Source organism: Malurus melanocephalus, unplaced genomic scaffold (genome assembly GCF_030028575.1).
Source record: "Malurus melanocephalus ecotype Western Australia unplaced genomic scaffold, MMel_1.1 scaffold_149, whole genome shotgun sequence".
NCBI lineage: Eukaryota > Metazoa > Chordata > Aves > Passeriformes > Maluridae > Malurus > Malurus melanocephalus.
In genome coordinates this window covers 681176-709121 of record NW_026623381.1, presented here as the reverse complement: position 1 = coordinate 709121, position 27946 = coordinate 681176, and the positions used below count along the sequence as shown (strand labels likewise).

Sequence of the window (27946 nt, the reverse complement as noted above, 5' to 3'; positions counted from 1 at the left end):
AGCTGGCTCCCCACGTGCAGAAAAGCAGCCCCCTTAAAACACTCCTTAAACAGCAGGGCCGTACCGCCAGCAAATCCTCCTTTCCCCGGCAGCCAATCTGTGGATTGCCATTGCCACCTTCTGGATCAGCCCAAGCGTGCAGCAGAGCCGTGCCGGCTGCCAGGGGACGTGTCTGCAGCTGGAGCCAGGGTCCCCAGAGCAGGAGCCGGCCCGGCTGCTGGCACGGCAGCTGTCACACAGCCTACGTGCCATTTACAGCACGCCCTTCCATGCTGCCATCTCCTCTCAGCAGCTATTTTAGGAAAGCTGTGCAAGCCCCGCTGCTCGGTAGCAGTTCTGGCTGGGTTATCAGTGAGATGGAAATGCCAGGGCCACCAAAGCGCTGCGGGTGGAACTGCTGGGTGCAGACAATAATGTTCTGTCTGGCTCACCCCACACCTGATCCCCTGCCCAGACAGGGTGCACCCCAAAACACTCGCTGTTATTATCATCCCCTAACGGCCCTGCGGTGCTGCCAGCACAGTTCCTGTTCCTCTCTTCCTGCAGGAGACACCTCTGGCCATGGAGGAAGAGTGACTGCCACCCTGGAAAGGAGCAGGAAAACCCGCCTGGCACAGCTCAGTGCAGGCAGAAGGGATGAACTGGATTCTCYTCTTGAACTGGAGCAGCGGGAGCATTCAGCCACTGGGACTGTGTCCAGCCTGACAGTGCAACTCCACTGGGAAAGGACTCCGGGCACCAGGCAGGTGGAGCTGGCACTTCCCTGGGCATTTCTGTGCGGAAAACTCTCGTTTTGGGATGTCTCAGCTGTGCCAAACTCCAATAACAATCAGTTAACACTCCCAACACCATCACTGCACTGCTGGGACATCCTTGCTGATCAATCATCAACCATCCTCCACTGGGCTCCACCCCAACAGATTTCCCATCCAAATCACAGACCTGGAGCATTCACAGTCCCAGGAAAAGCACCCAGGCCAGCAGAGGAACGGCCGGAGGCAGCTCAGGGAGAGCAAAGCAGGGGTTTCCTCGGTGGAAGGAGGAGAGGAACGAACCATGGGCTGAGTAGCAGCTGGAATTCACCTCATCCTTTCTACTGCTGCTGCCTCCGTGGTTTATTCGGGACTGTCCCTGCTCAGGGGCACACAGTGGAGGGGTCAGAGCAGCTGGTGGCTCTCGGAGCTCAGCAGGTTCCAATCCTTCTCCTTGCCCCATCTCGGCACTGCACTCACCCCACTTCTCCTTCATGCTCAGACTTTGATGATAACAGAGCCAGTCAATTTTCAGAGAAAACCAAAACACCTCAAAAAAACCTAAATCTTGTCCACTAAAGAATTTTGCYGCTTCCACGAGTGGGTCAGAGCTGRCTTCTCTGCACTAGCAGGAGACAGATTAAACAGCAAAATCAGGATATTTCTGATAATAAACATTTTAATAGCGCGGTGATTTTTTTTTTCCTTCTTCTTTGTGTTCGGCCTGAATCTCCTGGGAGCAGGGACTTGCAGCATGCCTTCCCTCTGACGGAAGCGAACCACAGCCTCTTGTTTGTGTCCGTCAAGGCCGAGCGGAACAGCGGCAGCGGCGCCCGGAGCGGCTCTGCGCGGATAAATGCATCGGCTCCTTCGCGGGAGATTAGATGGCGCTGCCTTCACAGCAGATAAGAAGATTGAGAGCTTAAATTTAGCATCATCAGGAAAAGAATAAGCCCTGCAGCTCTCTTCAAAACGCATCTCGGAGCGCGCCAGCCGGGGGACGGCGGGGACAAGGAGCGGCGCCGGGGCGAGCGGCGCCGGCGAGCGGGGGTCAAGAAGGGGCTGCTCGGCCACGCAGAGCACAGTGACGGGGGYATGAGGCTGGCAGGGCACGGGGCTGTCCCCTCCTGTCCCCACCCCACGCAAATGTGGGCACAGAGGGTCGCTGCACCCTCCCAGAACACGCGGCTGTCGCACCCAGAAGGGAAACTGGGCTGTAAATCCCCGAGCTGGGACCCCCCGGCACCCGCGGCAGCCGGGAGAGGAGAGCCCCTTGGGGGGACAGCAGTGGACTGCCCCAGGTCAGCCCCAGTGCTCCCAGTATGGAGCCAGAGCCCCAGTATCACACCCCATATCCACGCACCCCCTCGGGGAGCCCCACTGCCATACCCGGACCCACAAATTCACCTTGAGCCCCATTGCCATATCCGGACTCACAAATCCACCTTGAGGAGCCCAATATCACACCCCATATCCACACACCCACTCAGGGTACCCCACTGCCATACCGGGACTCACAAATCCACTTTGAGGAGCCCCACTGCCATACTGGGACCCACAGATCCACCTCGGGGAGCTCCATTGCTATACCTGAACCGAGTCACCCATTCGGGGAACCCCACTGCCATATACGGACCCACAAATCCACCTCGAGGAGCCCCACTGCCATACCCCGACCCAGGCACCCCACTCGGGGTACCCCATTGCCATACCCCCGCACCCACCCGAGCCGCCCCATCCCCGCTCCATCCCCGCCGCTCTCGCCCTCCCCCGGTGCCCCCGCCCCGGCCGTGGCTCCTCCCGCCGTGATGCGCTCGGGAGGAGCCTCGGTGGCCGCTCTGCCGAGCGCAGCGGCGCCGGGGCCGGGCCGGGCCGGGAGCGCAGCACGGTGGGGCCGGGGGGCGGCCGGGGGGCTCGGGGGAGCTTTGGGGGTCGGTGTGGGACGGGCGGTGCGGGATCCCCGCTCGGGGGGTGCGGGATACCCGCGGGGGGCGCGGGCGGTGCGCGGTGCCGCCGGAAGGGTCTGGGGGCGGGCGGGGGGGTGCGGAAGGGAAAGGGGGGCTGGCAGGGCTGGCAGGGCAGAGACCCCCGCTGCCAGCCCGTGGGGTGACCCCGCTGTGCCCCGCAGGTGCCGTCGGGAGGTGCCGGTCCCYCCAGCTCGGGTACCACCGGCAGGGCCGAGCAGCATCTTCTCCTGCATCCCTGAGCACGTGACGAGCCCGGCTCCGTCCATCCCTCCCGACAGCGAGGGACAGGCCACGCACCGGCCTAAACACCGCTGACCCCCGGGCTCTGACCTCCGCAGGGCTCCGGGATCCGTTCTCCAGCGAGGCAGAGCTCGTCCAGACCCGCTCGCACGGACGGGGATGCTCCACGGACTGTCAACAATCAGCACGTGTGGGCCCTTCCCGGCATGAAACACCCCGCGCTGTCACCGCTGGATGAGCTTCCACAAGTCCTGCCGTGGTTTCTAAGCGAGTCCAGGCTGCCTGTTGTGATTTCGGAGCCCTCCTCCCTCTCCTGAGCGGCGCTCCCGCTTTGTGGATCCCCAGAGCCGTCCCTTGGGATGTTCTCCCTTGAGCTCCGAGCAGCAGCCATCCACCYGGACAGACCCAGCGGGGTTTATTTCGGAGCTGTCGGGAAGGAGCTCCCGTTTGTGGAGCTCTCGTGGGGGAGATGAGCGACACGCTGATGAACGGGAGGGTGCCCCTGCCCGAGAAGGCTTTGTCCGAGGGCTACGCCCGCCTCAGGTACAGGGACACCTCTCTGCTCATCTGGCAGCAGCAGCAGCAGAAACTGGAGTCGGCTCCCCCCAACACCTACCTGAGCCGCAGCAGGAGCATGTGGTACTCGCAGTACGGCAACGAAGCCATCCTGGTGCGGGACAAGAACAAGCTGGACGTCTCCAGGGACACGGGGCAGTCCAAGTTTTGTGCTATTATGTAATTCATTTCCCGTAGGAATCCACACGTGGAGAGGAAGCAGGCTTGCATCGGGCTGGGGGAGGTGGGCGTGCTCCATCCTCTCTGCRGAGGAAGCGGCGTTCCCGGGAGAGGCCCGGAAAGCCCAAGTTTCTGTTTGGTTTTGCTGTTCATAGACTCACATTTTGCATGTCACTGCGTGTGTCTGACAAACCCAGTGTGGCCGGGGAGCTCTCAAGCCTGTTGCTTGCCCAGCATCTTGGCAGGGGCCGTGCTGGACCATGTGTTGCTTGTAAGTGGCTCGTGTGTCCTGTGAAACACCCGCTGGCACTCGGGCACTGTCCCCAGCCACCCTCACTGGCCAGTCCTGGTGCTTTTTCCAGAGCTCTGGGAATGCTGGTGGGACAGAGGCGAGCTCAGATCTGTTCCCACCCAGGCTGTGCTCTTAGAAAGTTGAYCTCCAAACCCACCTGGCCATTCTTTGTTCTGTTTGCCCTGTTTCCTTTTCATTCCTGCCCTGGAAGTTGTCTCTCACAGGCAGGTAATAGGGTGGTTTGTTGTGGGAAGGGGGAAAGAATGTTTTGGGATTTTAATCTGAGCCTTCAGAGCACCCGGTAGGAATGGTGTGCTGGAGTTTCACACAGAGCAAAGGGCACTCTCTGATCCCACAGGGTGAGAGATGGGAATAACAGGGGTTCTGGAATCAGGGGACTCCTTTCACATAGCACAGCTTCACAGGCCCACAGAACAGCTCAGAAGGGAGGAACAGCCCCAGGGAAGCAACAAGAAGAAAGCTGTAAATAAATATCCTAAGGGACATCAGAAAACCCCTAAAACAGCACATCCCCTCTCCTGAGATGGGTGACAATTAAAGAGGCCGTTGGAGTTGGCTTTGCATTCAAGTTTTAGYGCATGCAGTAGCTTGGAAGGGTTTAACTTCTAGTTGGGGTTGGATTGTAGGTTTGGTGCATGTAGTTTAAAAGTTGTGTCTGGCTTTAAAAGTTGTTTCRATGACCTGAAGGGTTTTAGGAGGGGAAAGCACTGCCCTGCTTGGGCACAGAGGCTGCTGCTTTCAGGTTTAAGTTTCTGCTGAATCCTGATTTGGCTCAAGGCAAGATCATGCTGAGCAACTCAGCCCAGCGAGCACCTGAATGTTTGTTAAAAGCAAAACCACCCCTTCCAGGGGTGTGAATGATGTGCCCAGGGTTCAGCATTAAAGTGCAACRTTGGCCTGAGGTCACAGAGTCCCTTTTTGCCCTGCCTGGGACATGTGTCCRACCCAGCAGTGCCTGGGCTCAGGCTTAACTCCAGGCAAATCAGTATTGGATGTCAGCTTCAGTATGGATTATTTACCTGCCTATTATTAGGCACAGTCATTACTTCTGTCCTATTTATCAACAACCTCCTTTGCGTTTTTCAAGCACTTTATTTATTTATATTTTTTTTTTTTTAAATACAGTGAAGAATCTCTTCCACCTCTCCCTTKTGGGTGAAATGCCACAACACACAGACACTCAACCTTGCTGAACTCGATGTACTGAGCAGAACACACCTGTTTTCCAGTGAAATCGTAGAGGTTTGGTGTTCTCAGCCCTGCTCCACAGCACTGCAAACAACAGGCAGCTCATTGTTTTTTAGAAGCACTATTTCTGCATGTGTTGGTGTTCAATACCTTGTGTGTGTGCTCGTAGATTTAAACCTGCTGCTGGACCTCGCTGCTTTGCAGACCCGTGCATTGCTCTGCACACAAATAACCCTCTTGATTTTGTCAGGACTAGCTCTGGAGGAGAAATAACTCCGTGAATAAATGTTTTCCAACCGGGTGAAAGCGTTGAGTGAGGTTCACAAACCCAGCAAGGCTCGGCAAGGCGCCGGGGGAGCAGTGCCAGGGATGTGTGACCCACCTGGGCCTCCAGGTCTTGGCTGAGTGAACAGGAGATCATTTACTCAAACGGGCAGGAGGCTGATCTGAGAGCTCCCCTGGGAATTGCAGGTGGATTCACCTGGAGGAGCAGGAGAGGTGGGTTCCAGGCCAGCCCTGGGGAGCGCGTGAACTCTGGGAGTTTTAAGGAACAGCACATCCCCCAAACCAGCTGTTCGTTTTCTTTTCTTATAGAAAAAGAAATGCAACACTTATTTTCTTTTTTTTTTTTTTAATTTCAGTCAGGAAGATGCTTATTTTGGGTATAATCAGTCTCTTTTTGTTAACGTGGCTGGTGAACCAAAATTCAGTTATTTTGCAGAGTGTTATAATTGGACTATACAAGACTAAACCCGTAAGAATGTGCATAAATTCTTCCAGGATGGAGGCTGGATGTGACTGTAGAGGAAGAAGAGGATGAGTTGTCCTTCCATCTCCGTGAATGTGACTGTAGTTTTCCATTTCTGTGTGTCAYTGGTCACAGCAGGGTCATGGAGTGGCTGCTGTGGCTGTTTCTGTGAGTTGTGTGGTGGTCATGCACTCGTTTCAAACACTGTTGTAGCCTCTTGGATAAAGTGCATTAAAATGGTTTGAATGCAGCTTTGTGAGCAGCTGGTTTTCCCCTGCACAGCCATGGGTGACAGATTTTGGCATTGCCCATCCCCAGATGGGAGGGAGGAGTTTTCTGTTATTTTTTGAGGCTCCTGGGAGCTGTAGGGGAGTCTCCCCAGCAGCCCTGAGCTCAGCAGTGCTTTCAGCACCAGGAAAGCCTCTGGATGGCACATGGAATCAGAGTATCATCAAATGAGGCTGTCACATCCAACCTGGGACCCATCCCCACGCTGTCCCCAGCCCTGAGCACTCAGTGCCACATCCAGGCATTCCTTGGACACCTGCAGGGATTGGGACTCCAAACCAGTACCTGACCACCCTTTCCATGGACAAATTCCTGCTGATGTCCACCCTGAGCCTTCCCTGGTGCAGCCCAGGACAAGAGGCCAAGCCCCAGCTCACCTCAATGTCCTGCCAGGGATTTGTAGAGGGTGTAAAGGCCCCCGAGTCTTTTTTTTTCTGGAGGCTGAGCCCTTCCCCAGCTCAGTTCCCTTCTCCAGACTCACTCCAGCTCCTCAGTGTCCCCAAATTTGGCCCCAAGATTTGATGCAGGGCACACCTGATGACAAATACCAATGAGAGCTGAACTCAAATCTTGTCCTGCCTCTCCTCAACYCCCTCCCAGCCAGCAAAAAACAGCTCTGCTGGCTGCCCCTGGAAATAACTCAGCAGGAAATGCTGCAGAACACCCTCCCCTGGCTCACAGGAGCTTGTTTGAGGACAGGTTGAACAAAGAGCTCCCGTGGGAGTGTCACTGACACAAGAGCAGTGAAAYGGCTTTGCTGAAACCCGGGAGATGCTGGCTGGGAAAGGCAGTGAGCAGGAACAGGGCTGGAGAAAGATTAACCCTGGGGAGCCTGGCTGTGCTAACCTCACCTTGCACACAAACCAAACTGCAAAACCAACCCCCCTCCTGCTGTCTCATGACCAAAATAGATCCCGGCCCCACACAGCAATGCCAGGATTCTGCTGGGACTGGGACCAGCTGCTCCATGCTCCTCCTTCCCAAGCTGTGCCTTCCAGGTCACCCTGAGCTCCCWGGGCTGGTGGAGCAGGTGACAAAGTCCCCCTGCTCCCTGCAGGTCCTGGTGGCTTCAAAGGCAGCAGCAAACCTGGGTGAAATCTCATCTTCCAGCCCAACTTACCTCAGTTTCTCACAGAGTTTAAGACCCTACAATTCTCACAGAGTTTAAGACCCTACAAACTGTAGGATCCTGGCAAGAGTCCAAGCCCTTCCTTGGCTGCCCTGGGACATGGAAGCAGCAGAGTTTCCCTCACCAAGAAAAGGGAGATTTAAAGGAATTCTATTCCAGATGCTCAGCTGTGATTCAGACACCCAGACTTGCCCCAGTCTGAGTGTGACACTCCAYTGAAACTGCAAAATGACTCCCAAATAACCCAGGACTCCCAAATTACACCAGGAATAAASAGATTTGTGTTTCTCTCTTGGCTCTGCTCACTCCAGGTTTGTCACACCTGGAAAATATGAGGAGAGGGGAAAATACAGGATCAAACTGCACACACAAAACAAGTTTTCTTTTTATTATGAAAACAAAACAAATGCCCCAGGACCAGGGTCCGTGATTACCAGTAACATCAAAGATTACTTTCTAACTCTTTTTTTTTAATTCTGTTTTGTTTGAGGCCAGCAATTTGCAATAAACAAGCTAAACTACTTACATTGACTCATTTCTTTTCAATAACTGACATTTACAGGAATATACTAGAAATGGCACTAAAAAGTTTTAAGAAAAAGAGTTACGGTAAATTTGCATGCACATCATACAGAAAAAGTAACAATTTCTTTTTTTCTTTTAAATATTAAAAAAACCCCAAAATAACAAAACAAAAATACAACAACAAATCTTTCTGGATTGGTTATGCCAGTATCAGGGCTGTGTTCTACGTGGCCTGTGTCAAATCCTAGCTGGTGGTTTATTTTTTAAAAATGACATTTTAAAAAGATATGCAAATACCATTTTCTTTACAAAATGCAGCTCAAGCAAGATAATGCTGCTGTGTAAGGAATCCTAAATTTCTCTTTAACGATGCAGAGCCTGCCCACAGTTAGCTCTAGTGGTAACTGCTCAAGGTTGAGAAGAGACTGCGAATTTAAAATCCACTACTAAAAAGGTTTGTCTTTGTCGTGGCCCGATCCCTTCCCCTCAGCTCCAACCCCAAAAAAAATTCCTTTCAAAACAAGGAAAAAAATTAAAAACTGGTCTAAAAGTCCCCAAACCAGAGAAAAAACTAATTAGGTAACTGCAGTCTGCTTCTACCACACAGAGAACAGGGAAGAGACCTCTGGGGAACGCAGCTGAGGATTTCCACACACAGAAATGATCTGTGTGGGTGTTTGGGGGGCACCACCCTCCCAGCAGTCCTGAAACATCAGTCCTACAGCTACAAACCCAGTGGGCAGGAAAGGTTAAAACCACGTCAATACAAAGATTGAAATGATTTTCGTGTAGATGACACATTTGGTTTGCAGMGAGCTGTTGTATCCAAGAGATTCCTTCGGGTGATGGATTGGGGTCTGAGCCCCCAGGATGTGGATCTCCCTCTGGTCCCACCGAGCCATGAGACAGGCCGAGTTTACAATCAAAGAAAAGTTTCACAAAGTTTTTAAAAGGTGCAGTAATGCTGGTTGATTGAGAAAGGTCTGGTCAGGTATTTTGTCAAAACAGGAATTMGTCCGAAAAAAGCAGTTTCAATAAAACTCTGTGTGTATGCATACATATGAAATCATACAGATTTCAGTGAAGTTTCCCCTGGAAAACAAAGTTAAACTTTGTTCATTCAAGAAAAATTCTACCATAATTTTTTTTTTCTTTTTTATTCTTAAGTTTAAAAATGTTCTTTCAAACGTTCTGTGTTTGATCATTTCAAAGTTAATCCGTGACATCTGGACTGTTTTTTTTTTTTTTTTTTATTCTTAAGTTTAAAAATGTTCTTTCAAACGTTCTGTGTTTGATCATTTCAAAGTTAATCCGTGACATCTGGACTGACATGTCATGCAATAAAACTCAGTTAAATAAATGCTCTTGTTGGTTCAGTTCCCAACTCATTTAAGGGCTGCTGCTACTTACTCTGGAYTGGAAACATCTCTTCTTTCCTGGAGAAACTTGGGATGTACAGGAGGCACCCCCATAAACAGGGTGGGGATAATGAGCACTACGAACAATGTGAGAATGGAAAAGTGTAAGGACAACATTTGGAAGTGAGGAATCATCATTTTCTTTCCTTGGCGATGCCAAAATGGATTTCTCTTTGCTCCATTCCGTCGAGAACACCTCACTTTCCATGAGAAGTTTCCCAATAAGTGGAAGCCCAAGTTGAAGCTGGTGGATCGAAGATGTGCAGGTGGTTGTTCCCATTCCCTTGGAGGTTGTTTTCCGTGAAAATCCCCAGGCTGGGATGATTTTCCAGCTCAAACAGGGATCCTCCTCCAGCGCTGAGCCGCTCTCAGACCAGGCCTTTCCCCATCACTTCCCACGTGGTTCTCACCCCTTTGCCTCCAACTTTCCCATYAATTTGGGTGCCACAGCCCCGTGGTTCCTTGAGGGATGTCTGTGTGTTCCAGGGGCTGTTCCTGATGGCAGAGGATGCTCCCAGAGCCACATTCCCAGATTTTGTGTGGCCTCCAACACAGGCTCTGGTTTGTTCTCCCAACAGAAGCCACCACCACGTCCCATCAGCAGCACAGCTCAGGTTCAAGCACTCAGGAAAAGGTCCCAGGAAGGGAAAASTGGGAGTTTGTTTATCCAAAGGCCGTGGCAGTGAATTAGGTGCAATTATTCATTAAAATATTCAGATTATTCAAGTCGCAGGCAACAGGAGAAACACAGGTGAAACCCAACCCCATTAAAAAGAAACCCAAGCTCTTAATTAGGTGAATATTACATTTCCTCAAAGTAAATTCTGAAAATATATTACCAAGGATCTGTCTGGGGGGGAGGATTTTTTAAGGGCAGAATTAAAAAAAAAATCAGAACTAAAATAACACCATTGTTAATAGAAAAGAAAAACCATGAATTTCAGTAAAAATCAGAACATTTTCCTTTTCAAATGCTGTGGGAAATGATCTCTGGTCACCACCAGCAGATTTTGCAAGGCCYGAGTGCCCAGCTAATCACCCCTGGMTGATGGGCAGGGAGTGATTGGGAGCTGAGYATGGATGCAGCTGGAAGTGCAAACCTTGGAATGCTGTGATTCCCAATTTCCCAGCACAGGGACATCCCCCWGAGCCCAGAGCCCAGCACAGCATCTCCTGTCCCAGCTCCTGGAGGCYGAGTGTGCAAAGGAAATCACGTGCTGGGCTTGAGGATCCCTCCAGAGTCACTCATCTGTGGGGAAAATAAAAACTGGAGCAATTTGCACCACTGGGAGAGCACAGGAAGGTGAATTTTAGGGCTACTCCACAGTAGAGAGGCAGCTTTAGGGGCTGGTGCTGGAGAAGGAAAAGCAGAACTCTCTGTTAAACTTTATATTTTTTTTTACAATAAAAAATTTACAATAAAACTTCTGCCCCTCAGATTACAGGTTTTATATAATTATAGAACTGGTGTTTTCCTAAAATTGGATTATAAAAGGATAAAACCCCCATTGTTCAACCAAAATCTGAAAAAAAGGAGGAGGGGGAAAAAAGACAACTGGAAATATTACTGAGAAAATAAAATTGTATCCAAGTGTATGTCTCCAAAATCTGTACAAAACAGGAAAAAAAGGGGGCTGGGGTAAAAAGACAAGGGAAAAAAACCCTAAAAATAAACACACCAAACATGACAGAGCACCAGACACACAAGAAACTGGACTGTAGCACCTGTAGGTATAAAGTCCAAGGGATATAAATAAAGTTGTGGATTTTTATTTGTTTTGTTGTTTGTTTGTTTTGTTTTTTTTAAATCTGGTTCAAACCTCATTAAAAGTCTGCCTGTCTGCTGGCCTGCAGAACCCCAGCTTTGCTTTTGTTAGGTTTTATTACCTTTGAAACAACCAATGGTGTTTATTAATAAATAAAGTCATGGTATATACATGAAATTAGGGACACTGAAAACAGAGTGTATTGCAGCAGTGCGGGTCAAAACGTTAGGCTGGACTCAAAAAAATAGCAAGCTTTAAAAAATTAGCTCTTTTTTTTTTTTTCTTCTCCTTCCCCTCTTTTTCCTTTTCATTGAGGTAAAACATTTCAGTGCCTGGAACCTGCACCCTGCCTGACACAGGAGCATCCCCCTTCTAGGAGCTCACTACCAGAATGAYGAGGAGAAGGAAAAAAAAAACAACAAAAAACAAAGCAAACTCAAAAAGCAAAAAAAGCCCAAACACACACAAAATCCCTCTCCACTTCCCCTGCCAGCTCAGCCTCAGCTGGAGCTCAAGTGCTGCTTTATTTTAAGCCCAGACTGAGGTGTTTGTCATGGAGAAAATCCCTAAGATGTGTCCAGTAATGGGCACATGACTTGTCCTGGTCACTGCAGGGATCACTCCAGGCTCCAGCTGACAACTTCCAGCCAAAAAAGCTCTTCTCAATTCAATGAAAACTTCCATAGAGAGCATCCATTTCCTGGAAATTCTCTGTTTAATGTTAAAAATAACATTCCCAAGAAATKTGAGTGTGTCCCTGGCTCCCTTCTTCCCAACGAGTCCCCAGGAAAAGTGAAGCTTTTAAAACCAAGAAATGCAATCACTTCTATTGCTYGTGTGCTTAAAAAGTTAAATTCATGCTTCAATGCCTTCCTGAACAGGTGTCTATGCCTCTACCAAGATTAAAAAAAAAAAAGCATGTTAGCAATCCACAGTACATGAGAATTTTTTTGGATTTTTTTTGTTGTTTTTATGTAAAAAGATGATAGCATCTGACATTTTCATCACACTGTAGACTTGGAGATTAAGAATACTAGTGCTAATAACAAATACACCAACTAGTTCAAAAGCTAACATCTTTCAGATACAGTACCATTTTACAGAGATTTCTTTAAAAAAAGATGGTTTTTACCTTGTGTGAGCCAGGCAGGCTCATTAAAAGAGAATATTCTGGGCAGAGAGAAGGGCTGGAAGGGAAATGTACTACAAACCTTGCAGAATTTTCTATTTATCTCCTGCTAAGAGCTCAAAGTTCTTCCATTTTCAACCAATTTTCTCCAGATAATTGTAAATTTTAGAGACTTTATGCAAAGGGAACTATTTGTCATAAAGTCTAGTCACACACACGCACTCAAAGATCTTTGACCTATTAAAAGAGAACTCCCCCCCCACCCCCCAAAAAAAAAAAGAAGATACTTTTTGTAACACTGAGTTAAAAAATAAAATAAAAAAAAAACAAGTGAGAGAAAAAGACAGAGGGGATAAAACCTGACCACCGTGGCCCGRGAGGGTTAAGGAGGGGAGGGGACACAGCAGAGCGTGGGGAGGGAGGTGTGGGATTTGTGTCCAAGTGTCCCCAGCTCATTCCGAGTCGCTGCTGTCCGAGCTGGAGCCGCTGGAGCTGCTGCTCCCGGACTCGGAGGAGCTGCTGCTGCTGAGCCGGGAGGGGCCTCCGGAGGGAGTGGAGCCGGATTTCTCTGCGGGGGAAGAAGGCAGGGATGTGGTCACTCACAAGGAACTGAAACGGAGAAGGGTTGCCCGCAGCCTTCATCCTCCGTGGTTTTGTTGCCAGTTTTGCCCAGGCAGCTCACTGACCCACGGGGTGACAGGGATGCTTAGGTTGCAGCTGACCAGGGAAGTTTGGGATGCACACAGGAGCTCTACAACACCCCACAGCACCCCAGAGCCACCTCTGAGCACAGGAAACACCCCTCGTGAAAGCTAGGAGCAGTTTTGCATTGGGGGAACCTTTCAGAGCATCCTGAGCTACGTGGGGGTTTGGGATTTTTTTAATCCCACACTGGAGAGAAACCACGTTAGATGCTCTGTGTTATGGGCTGCACMCCAGGCTAACACAAGGAAATCCTCCTCCCTCTGAGGCCTGAACTGCCTCCCAGACCCATCCTATTTGCCACCCAGGAGTTTCCATCTGGACAGGGACACAGCAGCTCAGCACCCAGCCCCAACTCCCTGAGAGTTTCCTATCACAGAGACAAACCCAAGGCTACATAAAGATTCTGACCCTGTGAGGATGTCTGCCCCCCTTTTGGGGTGCTGTTGTCACAGTAAACCCACAGCCATTACCTTTCTTTGCAGGCTTCTTGTTGTTGTTTAGCTGCCCACTGACGTCCTGTAATCGCTTTTCTAGTTCTTTCTTCTTTTCCTGAGCTAACTCTTCTTTTGATTTTGCTGCTTGCTTTTTGCCACTGGCAGCTGTGGGGGAGGAACGCAGAGTTTCTGAAACCGCAGAGATGCGGGGGAAAAGAGTGGACATCACTATTTTACAGGGCATGTACATCTGTGTGAACACCTTGCAGTGACACTGCCAAGATCCAGTGCTCACACAGCAACTACACATCCCAGAGAGAAGACAACACCTGAAGTTGCCTTGCTCATTCTGTCACCACCAGCCTGTAACATGCACTTTTTTTTTTTTTTAAGAGAGATCTTCTGGAAAGTATTTTAGAAGATAGAAATATCCATGTAATAACCTTGTCATTCCAGATTACTTACCAGCCAGTTATATGGTCAATAATTACAGATTTGTAATTACAGAATTGTTACATGGGTTTTCTGCCCTGTAAAATAAAGTGTCCCATTAAAGGTTGTCAGGAGTAAAGCATCTGCCATTAAAACTTCCGATCCCTTCACACAAGAATCTACTGTGGYTTATGTTGCTCTAAACAGAAAACAAAACAAACAAAGGCAAATTAAAAACCAACCAAGGCGAAGGCTGGCAGACAACAGGAATGTAACTGCATCAGGCTGGAAAGGGTGAGAAGTACCAGCAACACTCACACTGCCAAGGAAAGGAAATACTCCTCCAGAGAAGGAGTAATTGAACACAGGTGTTGGCCACGATTGGAAGCACAAGATGGGAGCCAGATATTTTGCCTGATCCAGCAAGGAAATACCTACAKTTCTGTGAGCTGTTTAAAAGCAATGATTTTTTTAAAAAACAACAAAAAAATGAAATCTGGAAAGCACAGTGCCAAGAGGGAACACTCAGCACAAGAGTCCAGCCAGGCTCAGGCATGCCAGGCTCACAGGGTGGACATCTGAGGTTATCTCTTTTACTCTGTGCTCTTTCCAAATTTAAAGGATGCTTCCTGTTCCTAAGCACTCTGGAAAATCCTTTCCTGAGCTATTCCAACAGTGAAGGATTCAGGAGAAAAAAATAAAGCAGTGTATTACAAAAGCAAAAAGAAGGGTCGAAGTCTGCACTTTGCTTAGGCCTTCCTGCAAATCCTGGGGGGAAGGAATGGAGGTGCTCTGCAAGAGCAGGGGGTAACTTTTGTGTCACAGCCTTAAAAACAAAACTCCCTTAGCCTAGAGGGCCAGGACCACGCCAGGGAAGTGATCCTACTGCTGTCCAGCTGGAGCTAAACTCGCAAGGGCTGGACAAGACACAAAGTCTGTCCCACACTGAACCACACACTCAGCAGCAGATTGACACTCACCCTCTGATCTGATAGAGGGTGAGGGCAATATGGTGATCAGGCCACACAGAAAGAGCAGTTTTGGGGTAATACCCAACTCAGACACAACCAGAATCCACAGGTAACCAGGTAACCTTGTGCAAATCATTTATTGCCTTGGTGGTTTGGATCCCAACCACGTTTTTTGTTTCTTTCCCAATGAGATGCTAAACTATTCAGGATAAGAAATTTGATCCTTCCAGATGTGTGCACATAACACCTGACACAATGAGACTGAAACCTTTACAGGGCCTTCCAGAGCCTGAGTAAGTAATAAAGGCATCCCACAGGTCTTGCAGARGAACACAGTGGCTCTCCAGGTCTCTGCAGCAGGACACCACGGGAAGAAAGAATACAGAAAAATAGAAAGTTTCTGTACATTTCCTTGAGAGAAAAGAATCTCTAAAAATTCCTGTCATCACATACCCAACAGGTGCATAAGAGAACCTCAGTACACATGCCCTGACTCCAGAGCTGAGCCCAAGAGCTGCTGGGGGGAACACATGCCCTGGGAGGTTAACTTACAAAACGGTTTCCTCTGTTTTTTCTGTAAACAAGATTTCACGTATCTCTCCAGTTCTCGTAAAGTTGTGGGCTTCAAGGTTTCAAAATCTATTTCAATCTCGTCGGGATTGGAGTCTCTGAGGGAAGGTTCCCGGGACTGGATGATGTGCACCACCCTGCCCAGCTTCTCCCCGGGCAGGCGGTTGATGTCCAGGCTGAGCTGTCGTTTCTCATCATAGGTCATGGGCAGCCCTTCCTCCTCCTCATCCGAGTCGTAGGTTGCAGATGCCTGTTTGCCTCCTTTCTTGGGCTGCCTGGGGAGGTTGTCAAGCATGAAAACATTCGTGAGGACACAGCAATGAATTCTTTTTCTTTCCTAACTCGCTTGTAACAAACATCCCCATGCTCTTGGCTTTGAAGTTCTCGTCAGACGGCTGGAACAGCAGCACCAGTGCAGAAAAAGTTCAGCAGTCTGGGATCAGCTGTTGTGTTCCTATTGTATTTTAGCCCTGTGAAGTGTGACAACGAGCCCAAGTAGCAGCAGGGGGGCRGCCATGAAATGGCACGTTCTTGGTGGCTGCACAAAAGGCAACCCCAAAAACCTTATCTGAGAGCAATCAGGCAGGGATTCAAAGAGCTGGACAGTGAAAACATGATGGTTCCACTGCCAGCTCCAAGTTAAAGRCTCCCTGGAGTTGTCTGGGAATGGGAACAGTATTCARCAGCAAATTAACAACTACTGAGCTTCCCCAGGAATTAAGGACAGGCTGGAAGCTCTTGGCTCTCCCCTCAAGGCACCTTGTAGAAAGCTGGCTCTCACCTGTTAGCTGTGGTTGTGCTGTTTGCTTTCTTAGCTGGGGCTTTCTTTTGTTGGGTTTGTTTTGGTGGTTGAGCCACCTTGGGTTTCTTCTCCTCCTCAGCTTTTACTTTGTGCTTTTCTTTCTCCTTCTCTTTATCTTTCTTTTTCTTCTCTTTTTCCTTCTTCTCTTTTTTTTTCTTTGGTTTGTTCACTGGCGCTTGCGACAGTGCAGCCAGCTGCTCATGGACGGCTTTCAACTGGGGGGAAAAGGAAAATTCATCAAGGCAAGGTAAATGAGGCCTCTATAAACCCTTTCCCTCTACATCCCAAGATATAAGTATATCCTAAAGTCAAAAATCAAGCAGCTCMTATTTTGGGACCCCAGAAGGAGGCRCTGAGAAAAACTATCCTGAAGAAAAACATTAGATCAAACCTGCACTGATAGCACTGGGGAAGGGGAGAATTTTCCTGCAGCCCAGTGTGAATGGGATTTTTCAGGACAYAATTCCTGCTGCTCTGCTCTGTCTAATGCACAGACACACAGCCTGGATGGTGYAGTACCTGCTCCTGGAGCTCTGCCAGCCGCGTCGCCCGCTCCTCCTCCGAGTCGGAGCTGTCGGAGTCAGAGGAGCTTTCCTCGCTGCTGTGACTGCTCTCTGTGCTTTTGCTCACCACTGGGGCTGTTGGGGGAGGTGGAGGGGGGGCCTCTGCAGGCTCATCGGGCATTTTTGCAAACCTCATCTCAAACACATCCTGCAAAAAAGAGAGAAATTGGTGACAAAAGGGTCACAAACAGCTCATTCCGGCCTTTTAAATACATCGGGGCAGGGGCTTTGTGCACTACAAGTAAATAATGGTATACAGAATATGTATGCCCATCTGGAAAACCCAARAAAATTCTCCCATTACTTTAAAACCAAGGATTTTCATATTTTAGATAGTATTGGGTCCATTCACACCATGTGAAGAGCACAACAGTCCTGCACAGGAAATGAGGCTCTTCCCAAGGGCTGGAGGAATCACGGACTCCCTTGTAGGTGCCAAAAGCAGATTCACACGTGGATCTCTAAATTGAAATCTTGGACCTGAACTAAACACACTCTGGAAGATGCATTTGCCAACACCTTTACCTGGAGCTTCCTGGCCATGGCCACCACCTCGTGGTCTGGAGGATTGTACTTGTAACAATTAGAGAACATTAACCGAATATCTGCTGCAAAACCTTGTGCATCCTGGTATTCCCGACTGTCCATCTTTTTCTGCAAACAAACAAGCCAAAGGGAAAGGGGGGAAAAAAAAAGCCATAAGCAAAAGGCATTTGTAGCAACTGCATGGAAGACATGTGAACCTCAGAGATGGAACAGCCTCAAAATCCCATCTAAGAGAATGGAAGTTTGATTTGGGGGTTATTGGCTCCTAAGTAACAGCCAGACTTTTGCTTTGTAAAGCAAGCAAACACCAAGCAACCAAAGAAACTGGTATTGTTTCACAGCAGTTTAGACACTGAGATTCTAAATTCAGCTAGTTTTCTAAGCAGTAGAATATAAATCTGTCAGGGTCCACATTCTGTCAGAAAACATTTAGAAATCATCCAAAAAATCATTTAGAAAAATGGATCAGGAACTAATACAAACAAGGATCATGGATGGAAAGGGGAAGGGTCAACAAGCAAGTTGCAGTTACAGGAGTACCTTAATGTGTATTTCTACATCAGCTTGGATATATTTCCCTTGAAAGAGAAGGAAAGACCATGAAAATGTAACTCTGAAGTCCTGCTAGCAGGGGGCAGCAGGTTTGCTTGTCAATTCCTACAACTAAATAGGCACTTACATTTAAACTACAACTCCTACTCTCAATTTAAAACTCCAGCTAATAGAAATGGATATAGAATTCACCCTTCATGAACATACTCGTCATGTTATTTCCTAGTGTAGTGAGGATAAATATCAAATATTTGTACCTTGTTCCTTTCTCCTRTTTTTCAGCTCTCACTTCCAGCCATTTCTCTTGCTGTTTGGGACTGAATGATTTGGGTTTAGAGWGCAGTTTATAGCATTCCCAGCACTTAATTGATTTTATGCATATATTACTACTATGTATAAAACCTTAGCTCCAATTACTCCTGCTGAAAGGAAAGAGAAGCTAACACTACATTTCATTTGCATTTAAAAGACCTGGCTTTAAAGAAATTCTCCATTTGCCAAGTGCTTACAGGCCTCCCTTTTGTATGTCTTGGGCACCTGTGTGCCCAGAGAAGGGAAGGGGCTGACTGGCAGACAGGCTGGGGACGTGATGGGCACAGACATCCCCCATCCCAGCAGCAACCAGGGATGCTCAGGGTCTGGCACCCACCCCTAACTAAAGCAGAATTTCCACTTGTTCATGGAATTACAGAAATTCCACAGCTATTATAGAACTTGTAACTGTCTTAGAACACTGCAGTGACTCGTGGAGCTGTTTTTGTTGGGAGAAGGGMAGAATTTCACCTCCAGGGATGCAGCTTTTGAGGGACCTGGTGCAGGGTGCTGACATCCCTGCAGCCTTGTGCAGCCAGACATCTGTCAAACTTTTGTCAGGAGACCTCATTTTCTTGGTGAATAAACCAGGAGACAGCCTGGGAGCCATGGCACAAAGGCAGAAAGGGAAATAGGTTTGTGGTGCTCCTGTCTGAAAAGCCTCTCAGGCCAATTCCAAAGCAAAACATATGTTCAAACCAAAGGGCCCGTTTATTTAAAAATATATCTTACTGCATGAAAGGCCTTTTTATATTTGTTTGGCATACTCAGGGCCTGATTACTGCCTATGAAATACATTCCAATGTCTGAGGCTTTGCTTTTCATCCAAACTCAACAGCTTTCTAGCCCAACAGTTTTAATCCATGGATTTTTTTGTTGTGTTTTCTTATAAAGAATAATTAGTTTAACAAAAGAAAGAAAAGCACTTTAAATCAGTGGGCTGGAATATCTTCTGTTATAAATACACTTTAAGATATCCAGCTGCTTAAAAAAAAAATAGTGATTACATTTACAACTGCAAATCAGGAGTCAGGCAAGACTGGCAGAGGGGCAGGCAGGTTCTGCTCTTTCCCTCTCTGTGATGCCTATCAAAGAATTGAGGTGGAGATCACAAACCCTGTCCCTTCAGCTGTTCCCACTCTCAATCTTAGTTCCAGCACATAATTCCAGCACATCCCTCTGCTCYGAGCTCAGCTCCAGCCCCTCCATCTCACCTGCCCCGGCACAGTCACAACAACCAACACAACAGCCAACCTGCTTCCTCCACTGCACACRGAGAAAACAACCTCCAAATCCTCCTGGAGACACCTCTGCCAAGGAAAAAAATGCTGCTGGACATGAAGGATAGTCTCTGAGGAAAATCAAACCTCACATAAGCACAGAAGCAGAGAGACAAGATGTGTTACAGCTGCAGCAGTGCTTGAGTTTTACTTTCTCACATAATTCCTTCTGGATTAGTTTGAAGGCCGTTAGTTGCGCTGCTTTATCACAGCCATTGTCACTTGGGCAAAATTAAATCTAAAAACCTTTCAGAGCCACAGAGGAAGTCCCTGACATTGGAAAATGACACCACCTGCAAATGGCAGATTTCTGTTCCATGCAGTTAACATATTATGGGCTGCATCTCCGAGAAGTCACACTATGATCTACAGGCCAAGAGCAATGATAATAAAACACTCCATAAAAAAACAGTACCAGACAGCACTTCAAACAACTTTATTAAGGAAAATACTACCATGTGGAATGACAAATCCAGGGTCTTTAGGTGCAAAAGACTGCACTGGGTTTGTCATCGACCTGCCTCCAATTTTCTGCCCTACACTAGTCAGGTGCAGAGGGAGGATAWCACCTGAACTTGCCAGAAAAGGGGCAGAGGTGTACAATTTAAAAGGAATTAAGTTAGGACTATAAAGAGATTTAATATGAAAAAGTCACTGACCCAAGAAATCCCAGCTTTGCACCTAGGTTTGTCAGAACACAGCACAAAGATCTCTTGCAATAAGAAATCACCTAAGTACACATGGAAGTACCAGCCTTGAGAGGGTGAGGATTTCACTCTGGCCATCTCTAATCTTTCTGCAATCACCTGTGAGCTCATCTACCAGGCTGCAGGTATCTCTGGGAATCCAGAGCATCCCTAGGATGGAAGCAAGGCATATCAGAGTGAGAGATGCTGCTCCCAGATAGTACACAGCATCTGCCAAGGAATATGACAGCAATCACAACCACAGCTGCCCTTTTGTCAGCTTGGCCATTCAGACAATCCCAGGCATTGGCTCAGCTGGCAGCAAAACCCTTCTGGCAATGCTCCTGAATGCCAGCAACAACATCTTCACCTCCTGCACATGGAAGTCTCACCTCTACCAACACAGATTCCAATGCCTGGCTCATGAACAGAAGATGGGAACTAGACAGACGTGGCTTTGCCTCATGGAGGGATTCAGAAAYCCCAAAACCTACTGGGAAAAAACAGAATATTGGACCATACTAAGCTAAACACTYGAGAAGCCAACCATGAACCAAAAAACCATCATGTACCTCATGAGTACCATCACATTCCAGTTSGAATTGCTCAGTGAAAGCCTATCTGCCATCACCACCAAGTAGGCAGGCAGCAGCTTCTGGAAATGGGATACTATCAATTGAATCCTATGAAATAAAGCACCTYCTCCTCTCAGAGTGCAACACAATCCCAAGAACACCAGTTCAACAGTTGGGCTATCCACAAAGAGGAGAGGATCCCATTGTATTTTGCTTTGTGTACATCATCTGCTTTGCAGGAAGGAAAAAAAGCTTCCCTAGGTTATGGTGAAAAAGGGAGAGGGGAAGGAAACCAAATATAAAAATACCTCRCTGATATCCAAACAGGTTCAGTTTCCACCCTTTCCCCTTCCCCCTCCCCAAGAAGAAGCCATTCCTCTGCAACCAGAGGAACCCCCCTGCAAAAGAGGTGGTAAATGAGGACGTACTTTCACAGTACTGAGATCCATGGGATGTTTGATAATATCRTGATAGTCATGTAATTCCAAGGCCTCAGCATCCACGGGCTTGTAAAAGGGCCATGCATAGGCTGCGTGCTTCTTGGAGAGCATCTCCTTGAGGATGCTGTCACAGTACTTGAGGTGCTCAGAGAGTTTGCCCTTCTTCCCTGCRTGCTGGGGAACCTCTCCGTCTTCCAGGTCTTTCTTTGGTGGTTTGATGGGGCGGCCGCCGCTCTCCCTGCGCGCGATGATTTTGGCCTGTTTGGGGTCCGACAGGGGCGTGGGGGACTCGCTCCTGCTGGCAGTGATGGCAGAGGTGGTGGGGGTGGTYGTGTCTGCTTTCCGCTTCACTCCCTTTTTCTGAAACAGCAGAGGGACAGGCTACATGAGTGCACACCCGGTTCTCAAGCTGGTAGAAACCCTAGCACAGCTCATCCTTAGTATTCCCTGTCCTCTGATAGAAAAAAACAATTATTTCAACGGGATAAATGGGATTTGTGACTGRAGGCTCCAACACACAATTCATGGCTACAACACTGCACATCACCTGAGCCACAGTAACCATTTGCACACCTCCAACCCGACCCCAACCATGATACAAAATGTGTTATTTCACTGAGATGGAAACCAGGACTCTTACCTCATGTTTGCCAAGGGATAGGAGGGCGCCCAGTCGATTATTGCAGCTCAGCTGATGCATCGGGACTGAGCAAGTGTCAGTAACTTAAGCACATGTCTGAGTCCCCAGKGGCAGGATCAGGCTATAAGTTCTGAACCAAAGCATATTAATCACCAAAGACCCATGAGCCTTTACTCCCCTGCATTTAGTGGGTRTGCTAAGGTAGATTTTGCCTTAAGCAAACAAAACCTCTCACATAAATTCAAGCTGTGACTGTCCAGTCAGCTCCCTCGTGCTCCTATGAAGGATTTATTTCTCTGGAGAGGGAGATAGGGGAAARAAGTTCCTTAGAGAAATCTAAAGGAAATCTTAAGTAAATCCCAAGCAGAATTAATTTTGTAATGTGTATTTGGCAAACTCACTTCTGGGTTCATCCTTGAGTTTTAAAATGAAATTGATTCTCAGAAGCAAGTTATTTGGATAGAAACTGAAATATGAGACAGGTTTCTGAGAAGGGTAGCTTAGCTGCAAGATTTGACTTACAAATTCTCTAGCAATTCCCAAACAATTGGGTTAAAAGAAAAAACAATTCTGTGCCTCTGCTGGTCCAAGCAAACTCACAACCAAAACTGCTGCAGTTAATTCCAGAGTTTAGGCTAAAAAAAACCAGCTTTCTCTGAGCTATGCTTTCATCATTTTTTAAGCAACACACAGCTTGCTAAGAAAATTTCAATTATTTAGGTAATGTTCTCATTTACCCATAAATTAACATAATAAATAGCAAAACACCAGTGACAACTCCCAAAAGATTACTCAGTAAGGAAGACAGAACTMATGCACCCAAAACCTGCAGGCAACATCAGTCTCCTCCAACTGGAGTGACAGGCTTGTCTTGAACTGGTTTAAAGCAAAGAGGAACATTCCTAATGCTGGAGCCTGCAAACCTTAAAGGAACAGTCCCAGTAAAATCAGCTCAGTCAGAGAGGGAAGAGATGCTTTGAGCTATTTGGTGTAAAATGGGGGCAATTCCAACAGCCGTGGAGCAGCAGCAGCAGAGGGGAAGGCTATGAAAGGAGAAGTTGGAACTGAGCTGGAGCAATCACCTCACTTGGAGTGTGTGAAAATTGGCAAAATTGTTCTGAACCCTCTCAAACTCAACAGTCAGCGATGAAAGAGGGAACGCACTGACCCAGCAGGGATGGATGGAAGTCCAGCCCTGCTCAGCAGCAGGGAAGGGGCAGAGCTCCCCGTATTTACCTTGACGACCGGGGGCGTGGGAGGCACCACGGGCATGATCGGAGCGGCGGGCGGGGGCGGGGCGGCGGCGGCAGGGGCGGCGACAGGCGGGACATTGGCGGTGATGGTTGGCACGGGGGTGGCAGCGATGACGGGCGTCTGAGACACGGCTGGAGGGACGTTCTGGAACGGGGCCGGCGGGGACACGGAAGACACGGCCACGGCTTGCTGCGCTCCTTTCAAACGACAGGGAAAAGGCACTGGTGGTTACAGCTGGCCCAGAGCACTGGGAGCAAACTGGTGCTGCTGGACTTGGCAAAGGGCCACGGGAAAAGCACAAAGGACACTGTGTGATTTGCTTGATGCTGTTACCCAGGGCACAACAAAGATGAGGAATCTCTGATCTAACTCCTTGTACCACGGGTTTTTAAGTCAGCTACGTGCACGCAAATTCCAGCTTTTCATATAGAGAATGTGGGATAGTCTTCACCTCTCTGATGCTCTGAGCTGCACTGAGCTCAGGAGAAGAGCAGGAGCTTGAGGAGATGGAACAGTGGGAGGGGTCCATACCATGCAAATGGAAACAACCACTGCCCGAAGGCACCTGARCACCCAGGAGTCCAAAACACTCCAGATTTGCCACAAGTGCACAGGGTGTGATTCTTGGGATTGTCCTGTGCAGAGCCAAGAGTTTGGCTCAGTGATTACTGTGGGTCCCTTCCAACACCATATTTTATGGTTCTGTGATTCTCAGCAGAGCTTAAGTCTCCTGATGGCCTCMATATCTCTGATGCTCTGTCTCTGCACTGCTAAAAACTGCAAACTGGTGTAACATTAAAGGGYCAAACCTAGTAACTAATAACCAAAGCAGCAATCCTCCTCCTGTGTTTTATCAAAGGATGTTGAAAAGATACATCATCATTAATTTCACTGAGCTTGGATAGAGTTATAGCTCCATTTAGCACCTGAAATGTGGGAAAACAGAGGAACAATTGACTTTCCCAGAGCAACAATTAGACCTTGTTTAGAGAAAAAAAAAAACCCAAMTGCAATCATTTAACTCAGCCCACACAAGCTCCTTTATGAACTGTTTTACCATGCTTGGACATTTTCGCCCTGAATCCATTTAAAATCAAGTCTAGATAAGCTGAACTAAACTTAGTTTCCACTGACATGCAATGTCTYAATAAATCCTTTCTGTTGATCAACCTTTAATTCTATGATGTTGCAACTGTGTGTGCAAAAGAAGAACATTATACAGGGCTTAGGGGATTGGCAAGATTGCAGTCCAAATCTCTACCGTGTCAGATTTCTGCCAGGACCCAGGGTGAGCTGTATAAACTCAAATCTGTAAAGATTTGCCATGCCATGGTCTGGCACTGGCAGCATTCTGGCATTTCTGACTATCTGGTCTTTTCTTGCCTGGGTTTCTTCTCTGCATTCAGAAGCAACAGCACTGCCTCCCTCACTGAAGTGCTGTGTGGAAGGGCAACTCACAGATGGCAGGATTTGTGTGACAAATGTAGAGTGGCCTTGAGACAGGCAAGCCCTGAAACACTGAGTGAACATCACCCAGACATCTCACACTCTTCTCACCACTGCTTTAACCATGAGACCACACTCTCCCTTCCCAGCCTCTCRACCATCTGCCAAGCCCAGCAGTTTGGAAGGTAGGTCAGGACTCAGGAACAGCTGCCAACATTCCCTGTCCCTGGAGGGTCCATACCTGCGCTCTGTGTGCCCGCTGAGGGCTTGCGACCTTTGCCTTTAGGAACTGGGGGTAGCAATTCCACCTCYTCCTGAGGCATCTGGGCAACCTTCTGCAGAAATATCTTCTCCAGGGCTTGGGCCATGAGGACAATGTCATCTGTGGGCTGCAGAAAGAAGAATATAGGCTTTGTTGTATCATTCACATATCTGAAGTAGAGAAGTTAAAGATCAGGCTTTGAAAACTCTGATGCCCTTCAAATAAATTACGGTATTCAAATTCTGACAATAAACAGATTAGCTCTTCTCCCTCCTTGCATGCCACTCCCCTGCTCTTCTACTCTGCTCTAGCATGCAATAATTACAGCCCCTAAGTGTGCTGCATCCAGAGAATTATCAGGGCTTCAGTAGGAGCCTGATAAACCAGCATCCTGTGCAGCAGCGTGGAAGCAGCAAACTGGAACGGATGAGCTGTCCTTCCTTGCTTGCCAGCAGGTCCAGGGAAGAGGCTAAACACACACTCTGTGGCTCAAACTAATTAATTTGTTTATTTCAGCTGTTCTCCAGTCTGGGTCAATCATGACAAATGACTGTAGAGAACATAAGACAAAGAATAGAGGCTTCTAACAACCAAACAAAACAGCAAACAAGCCAAACCCCAAATAATAATAAAAATAAGCAATTTAAATGTGTGTAAGTATGACTTATTTATGAAGAGCCAAAGAACTGAGTTCTGACTCCTGAACTCCTTTCTGCTGCTAACAGATGCTATTTAGTGCCAGACAGTCTAACACACAGCACTAAAGCACCTCCAAACACCTGCAGAGCACTGCCTTAAGTGCAGCTCATCCCAGAGAACTCCTAACTGAAAATAAAAGGAGTAAAATCTTTCTACATAACCCCAGAACAGAAATCTACCTATAATTAAAAGGCATATTTGCCATTTTAACTAGTCTGGGGGAAGAAAGAGGCAGCACAAAGACAGCTTTGTGCATTTCAAGTAACATGCTTGCAATTAGCGGCATTTCAAATCCTTGCAAGGAGGGCCCYGAGCCGGCCCTGTTCAAAACCTGCACAGTGACAGTGGTAGATGGGTCTTTTCTGARGCCTTGTCTGGTCTTTTTTACCTTGTTATAAATGTAACAGTTTGTAAACATGGTGTTGAAATCCTGCATACATTCACTGGCACTCCAGTAATAGTTGTGTTCCAGGCGCTTCTTGATCGTCCCCATGTCCATGGGGTTTTTTATAATTTTGTGATAATCCTGTTGGAGGAACAGGGAAGATGTTACATYTCCTGACACAGTTTTGTTCACATCTTCCTCTAACCCCTCCTTGCTTCTCATTACCCTCCTAAAAAACAATCCCCAAATGTTGTGGAAATTGTAAATGTAAATATATATTCATTAATTTTGTMATTTATATCTTTTTATCTTACCATTATTATGAACCTGGCTCCAAAGTACACAACCTCCAGTGTGGGAATCAGCATTTCTGCCTYCCTTTTTAAAAGGCTGCCCCTCGCACTTGCAGAAGTTTATCAGAGCTGGCTAAAACCATGCCCAAAGTTTCAGTCTCTTACTTTAAGAGCATTTCAGCCTTTAAAAGGTTTCCACTTGTTAACCCAGTTTCTCTCTGGGCTGGTCTGGAGTACCTGCAGAGGCTGTGATTAGCTTGGAGACGCTGCAGGGYTGTGCACTGGCATTTTCCTGCTCTGGATCAGAGCACCAAAGCCTCTCTTGCTGCATTAAAACCACTGGCTGAGCCAAACACCATCCCAGGCACTGATATTTCCACTCCAAGCAATCCCAAAACCGATCTCACCAACCCAAAGCTTTCTAGGAACACATCACCGAGAAGATGCCAGATACGTACCGGCAAATTCAGTTTAATTGCATCAACAGGCTGGTAGAAAGGCCAAGCAAACTGATGCTTCCACAAAGTCTTCACCACAACATTTTGCATATATTGCAATTGGTTGGTTTTCCGGCCAGGTTTATTGGGATTAGTCACCTCCGGAGGCGGCGGATTCACAGGGCCCTGAGGAGCCTGGATGGCTGAAGTGACTGTCGACATCTTCCTGCTCGGGCTCTCACTCGCTGTCACTGCGGCAGCAACGGGGAGATTTTCTTTCTTCCTTTATGCTCCCTGAATGGGACTGACATCCCATTTCCAGGGTGCAACCATACAACCTAGAGCAAACTAGAGAGAGACAGAATACAGGGTGTAAAAACAGATTGTTGAAGCAGACAGGTTGAGACACTTCTTGTGTGGACAATATTTAAACTCAAGTTCTCTACCCCATGGGCTGCATTTTTGTAACACGGTTTATCTTGGTGATGGGCACAGTTCAAGACCCACAAGACAGAGGAAGAGCAGTTCTCAAACTCAGAGGCTACAGAGACAAAGCAAGCTTCATGGGACTAGTTTTTGCTTTATCTGGCTCAGGGAGCATCTTCATGTCAAAAAACCACTTGGGACAACCTAAGAATACGTTCAGGGAATAGAGCTGGAACGTAATGCAGTCACACGAATGCACTGATCCAAGCTGCTAAATCCATAGCTTCCAGCTCCCTGTAAACTGAACTGCATTGTCTCCAGAGCCATGCTGCCTGGCACTGAGTCAGCTCACAGGGCTCTGCTCTGGTGCAATGGGCAGTCTGAAATCCCATAATGGAGAGCAGATGACAGCTGCCACAGGACCTCGAAGCAGGGAAATGAAAGAAGGGGCAGAGAGAGATGCTGTGAACTGCTGTGAGTGAAAGGTGTCACCACAAACAGCCTAACTTGAAGTGATTTGCACTTTGAATCTCATCAATGTCTCATTATGCCTCTTGCTGTACATACGTGGCTGGTTTTGACCCCAGTTTTGTACCAGTTTCAAGATCCAAATAATAACTGGTGTTAYACTGATATCCCATGACCTGGCTCAGAGAGTGCTGTCATGTTCTCTCTCAAAGGCACATTTGAAATAGAGGAGAATACATAAATTGCATTATTRTATTCTGGTTTTCCCCTGCAAACTGCAGAGGTAAAAATAGCCCACTATCACTGTGCCTTGTGTAGCATATGGTAAACAGCTTTGCTATGTCATCTTCCATAAACATTGGATATTTCAGCTCACATCAGGACTGCAGCTACTCCTCTCGTGGCAAACAGACCACAATCACTTTCTAGAGGCAAATTATTTCAAATATGTTTAGAAAGCCATACAAATACGCTGACAGATGCTTCTTGGTTGCAGAGAGAAATATGAGCAGAGACAGAAGCTGCAGCAATACAGGAAGAGAGCGGTGAGACATCCTAGGAAAAACCCAA

The 27946-nt window shown here is 47.7% G+C and overlaps 2 protein-coding genes across 3 annotated transcripts in view; one reads left to right on the top strand and one right to left on the bottom strand.

Moving 5' to 3' along the window:
* Positions 1–2576: 2576 nt before the first annotated feature.
* BRD3OS (BRD3 opposite strand) lies at positions 2577–5121 on the top strand. The gene is made up of 2 exons (XM_057371536.1): positions 2577–2640; positions 2881–5121. The coding sequence occupies exon 2, from the start codon at positions 3429–3431 to the stop codon at positions 3696–3698; it is 270 nt and encodes an 89-aa protein (XP_057227519.1). The 5' UTR covers positions 2577–2640; positions 2881–3428; the 3' UTR covers positions 3699–5121.
* A 4004-nt stretch (positions 5122–9125) lies between these two features.
* The window catches only part of BRD3 (bromodomain containing 3), a 39474-nt gene continuing 20653 nt past the window's right edge, over positions 9126–27946 (bottom strand). For both annotated transcript variants that reach the window (XM_057371535.1, XM_057371534.1), the window contains exons 2-12: positions 26504–26830; positions 25756–25893; positions 24648–24795; positions 22943–23157; positions 21055–21426; positions 17201–17329; positions 16632–16823; positions 16092–16327; positions 15293–15585; positions 13374–13502; positions 9126–12766 (exon numbers count right to left, since the gene is read on the bottom strand). In XM_057371535.1, the coding sequence (XP_057227518.1) occupies positions 12651–12766; positions 13374–13502; positions 15293–15585; positions 16092–16327; positions 16632–16823; positions 17201–17329; positions 21055–21426; positions 22943–23157; positions 24648–24795; positions 25756–25893; positions 26504–26704 (2169 nt within the window). In that variant the 5' untranslated portion in view covers positions 26705–26830 and the 3' untranslated portion in view covers positions 9126–12650. The remainder of the gene's footprint in view (positions 12767–13373; positions 13503–15292; positions 15586–16091; positions 16328–16631; positions 16824–17200; positions 17330–21054; positions 21427–22942; positions 23158–24647; positions 24796–25755; positions 25894–26503; positions 26831–27946) is intronic.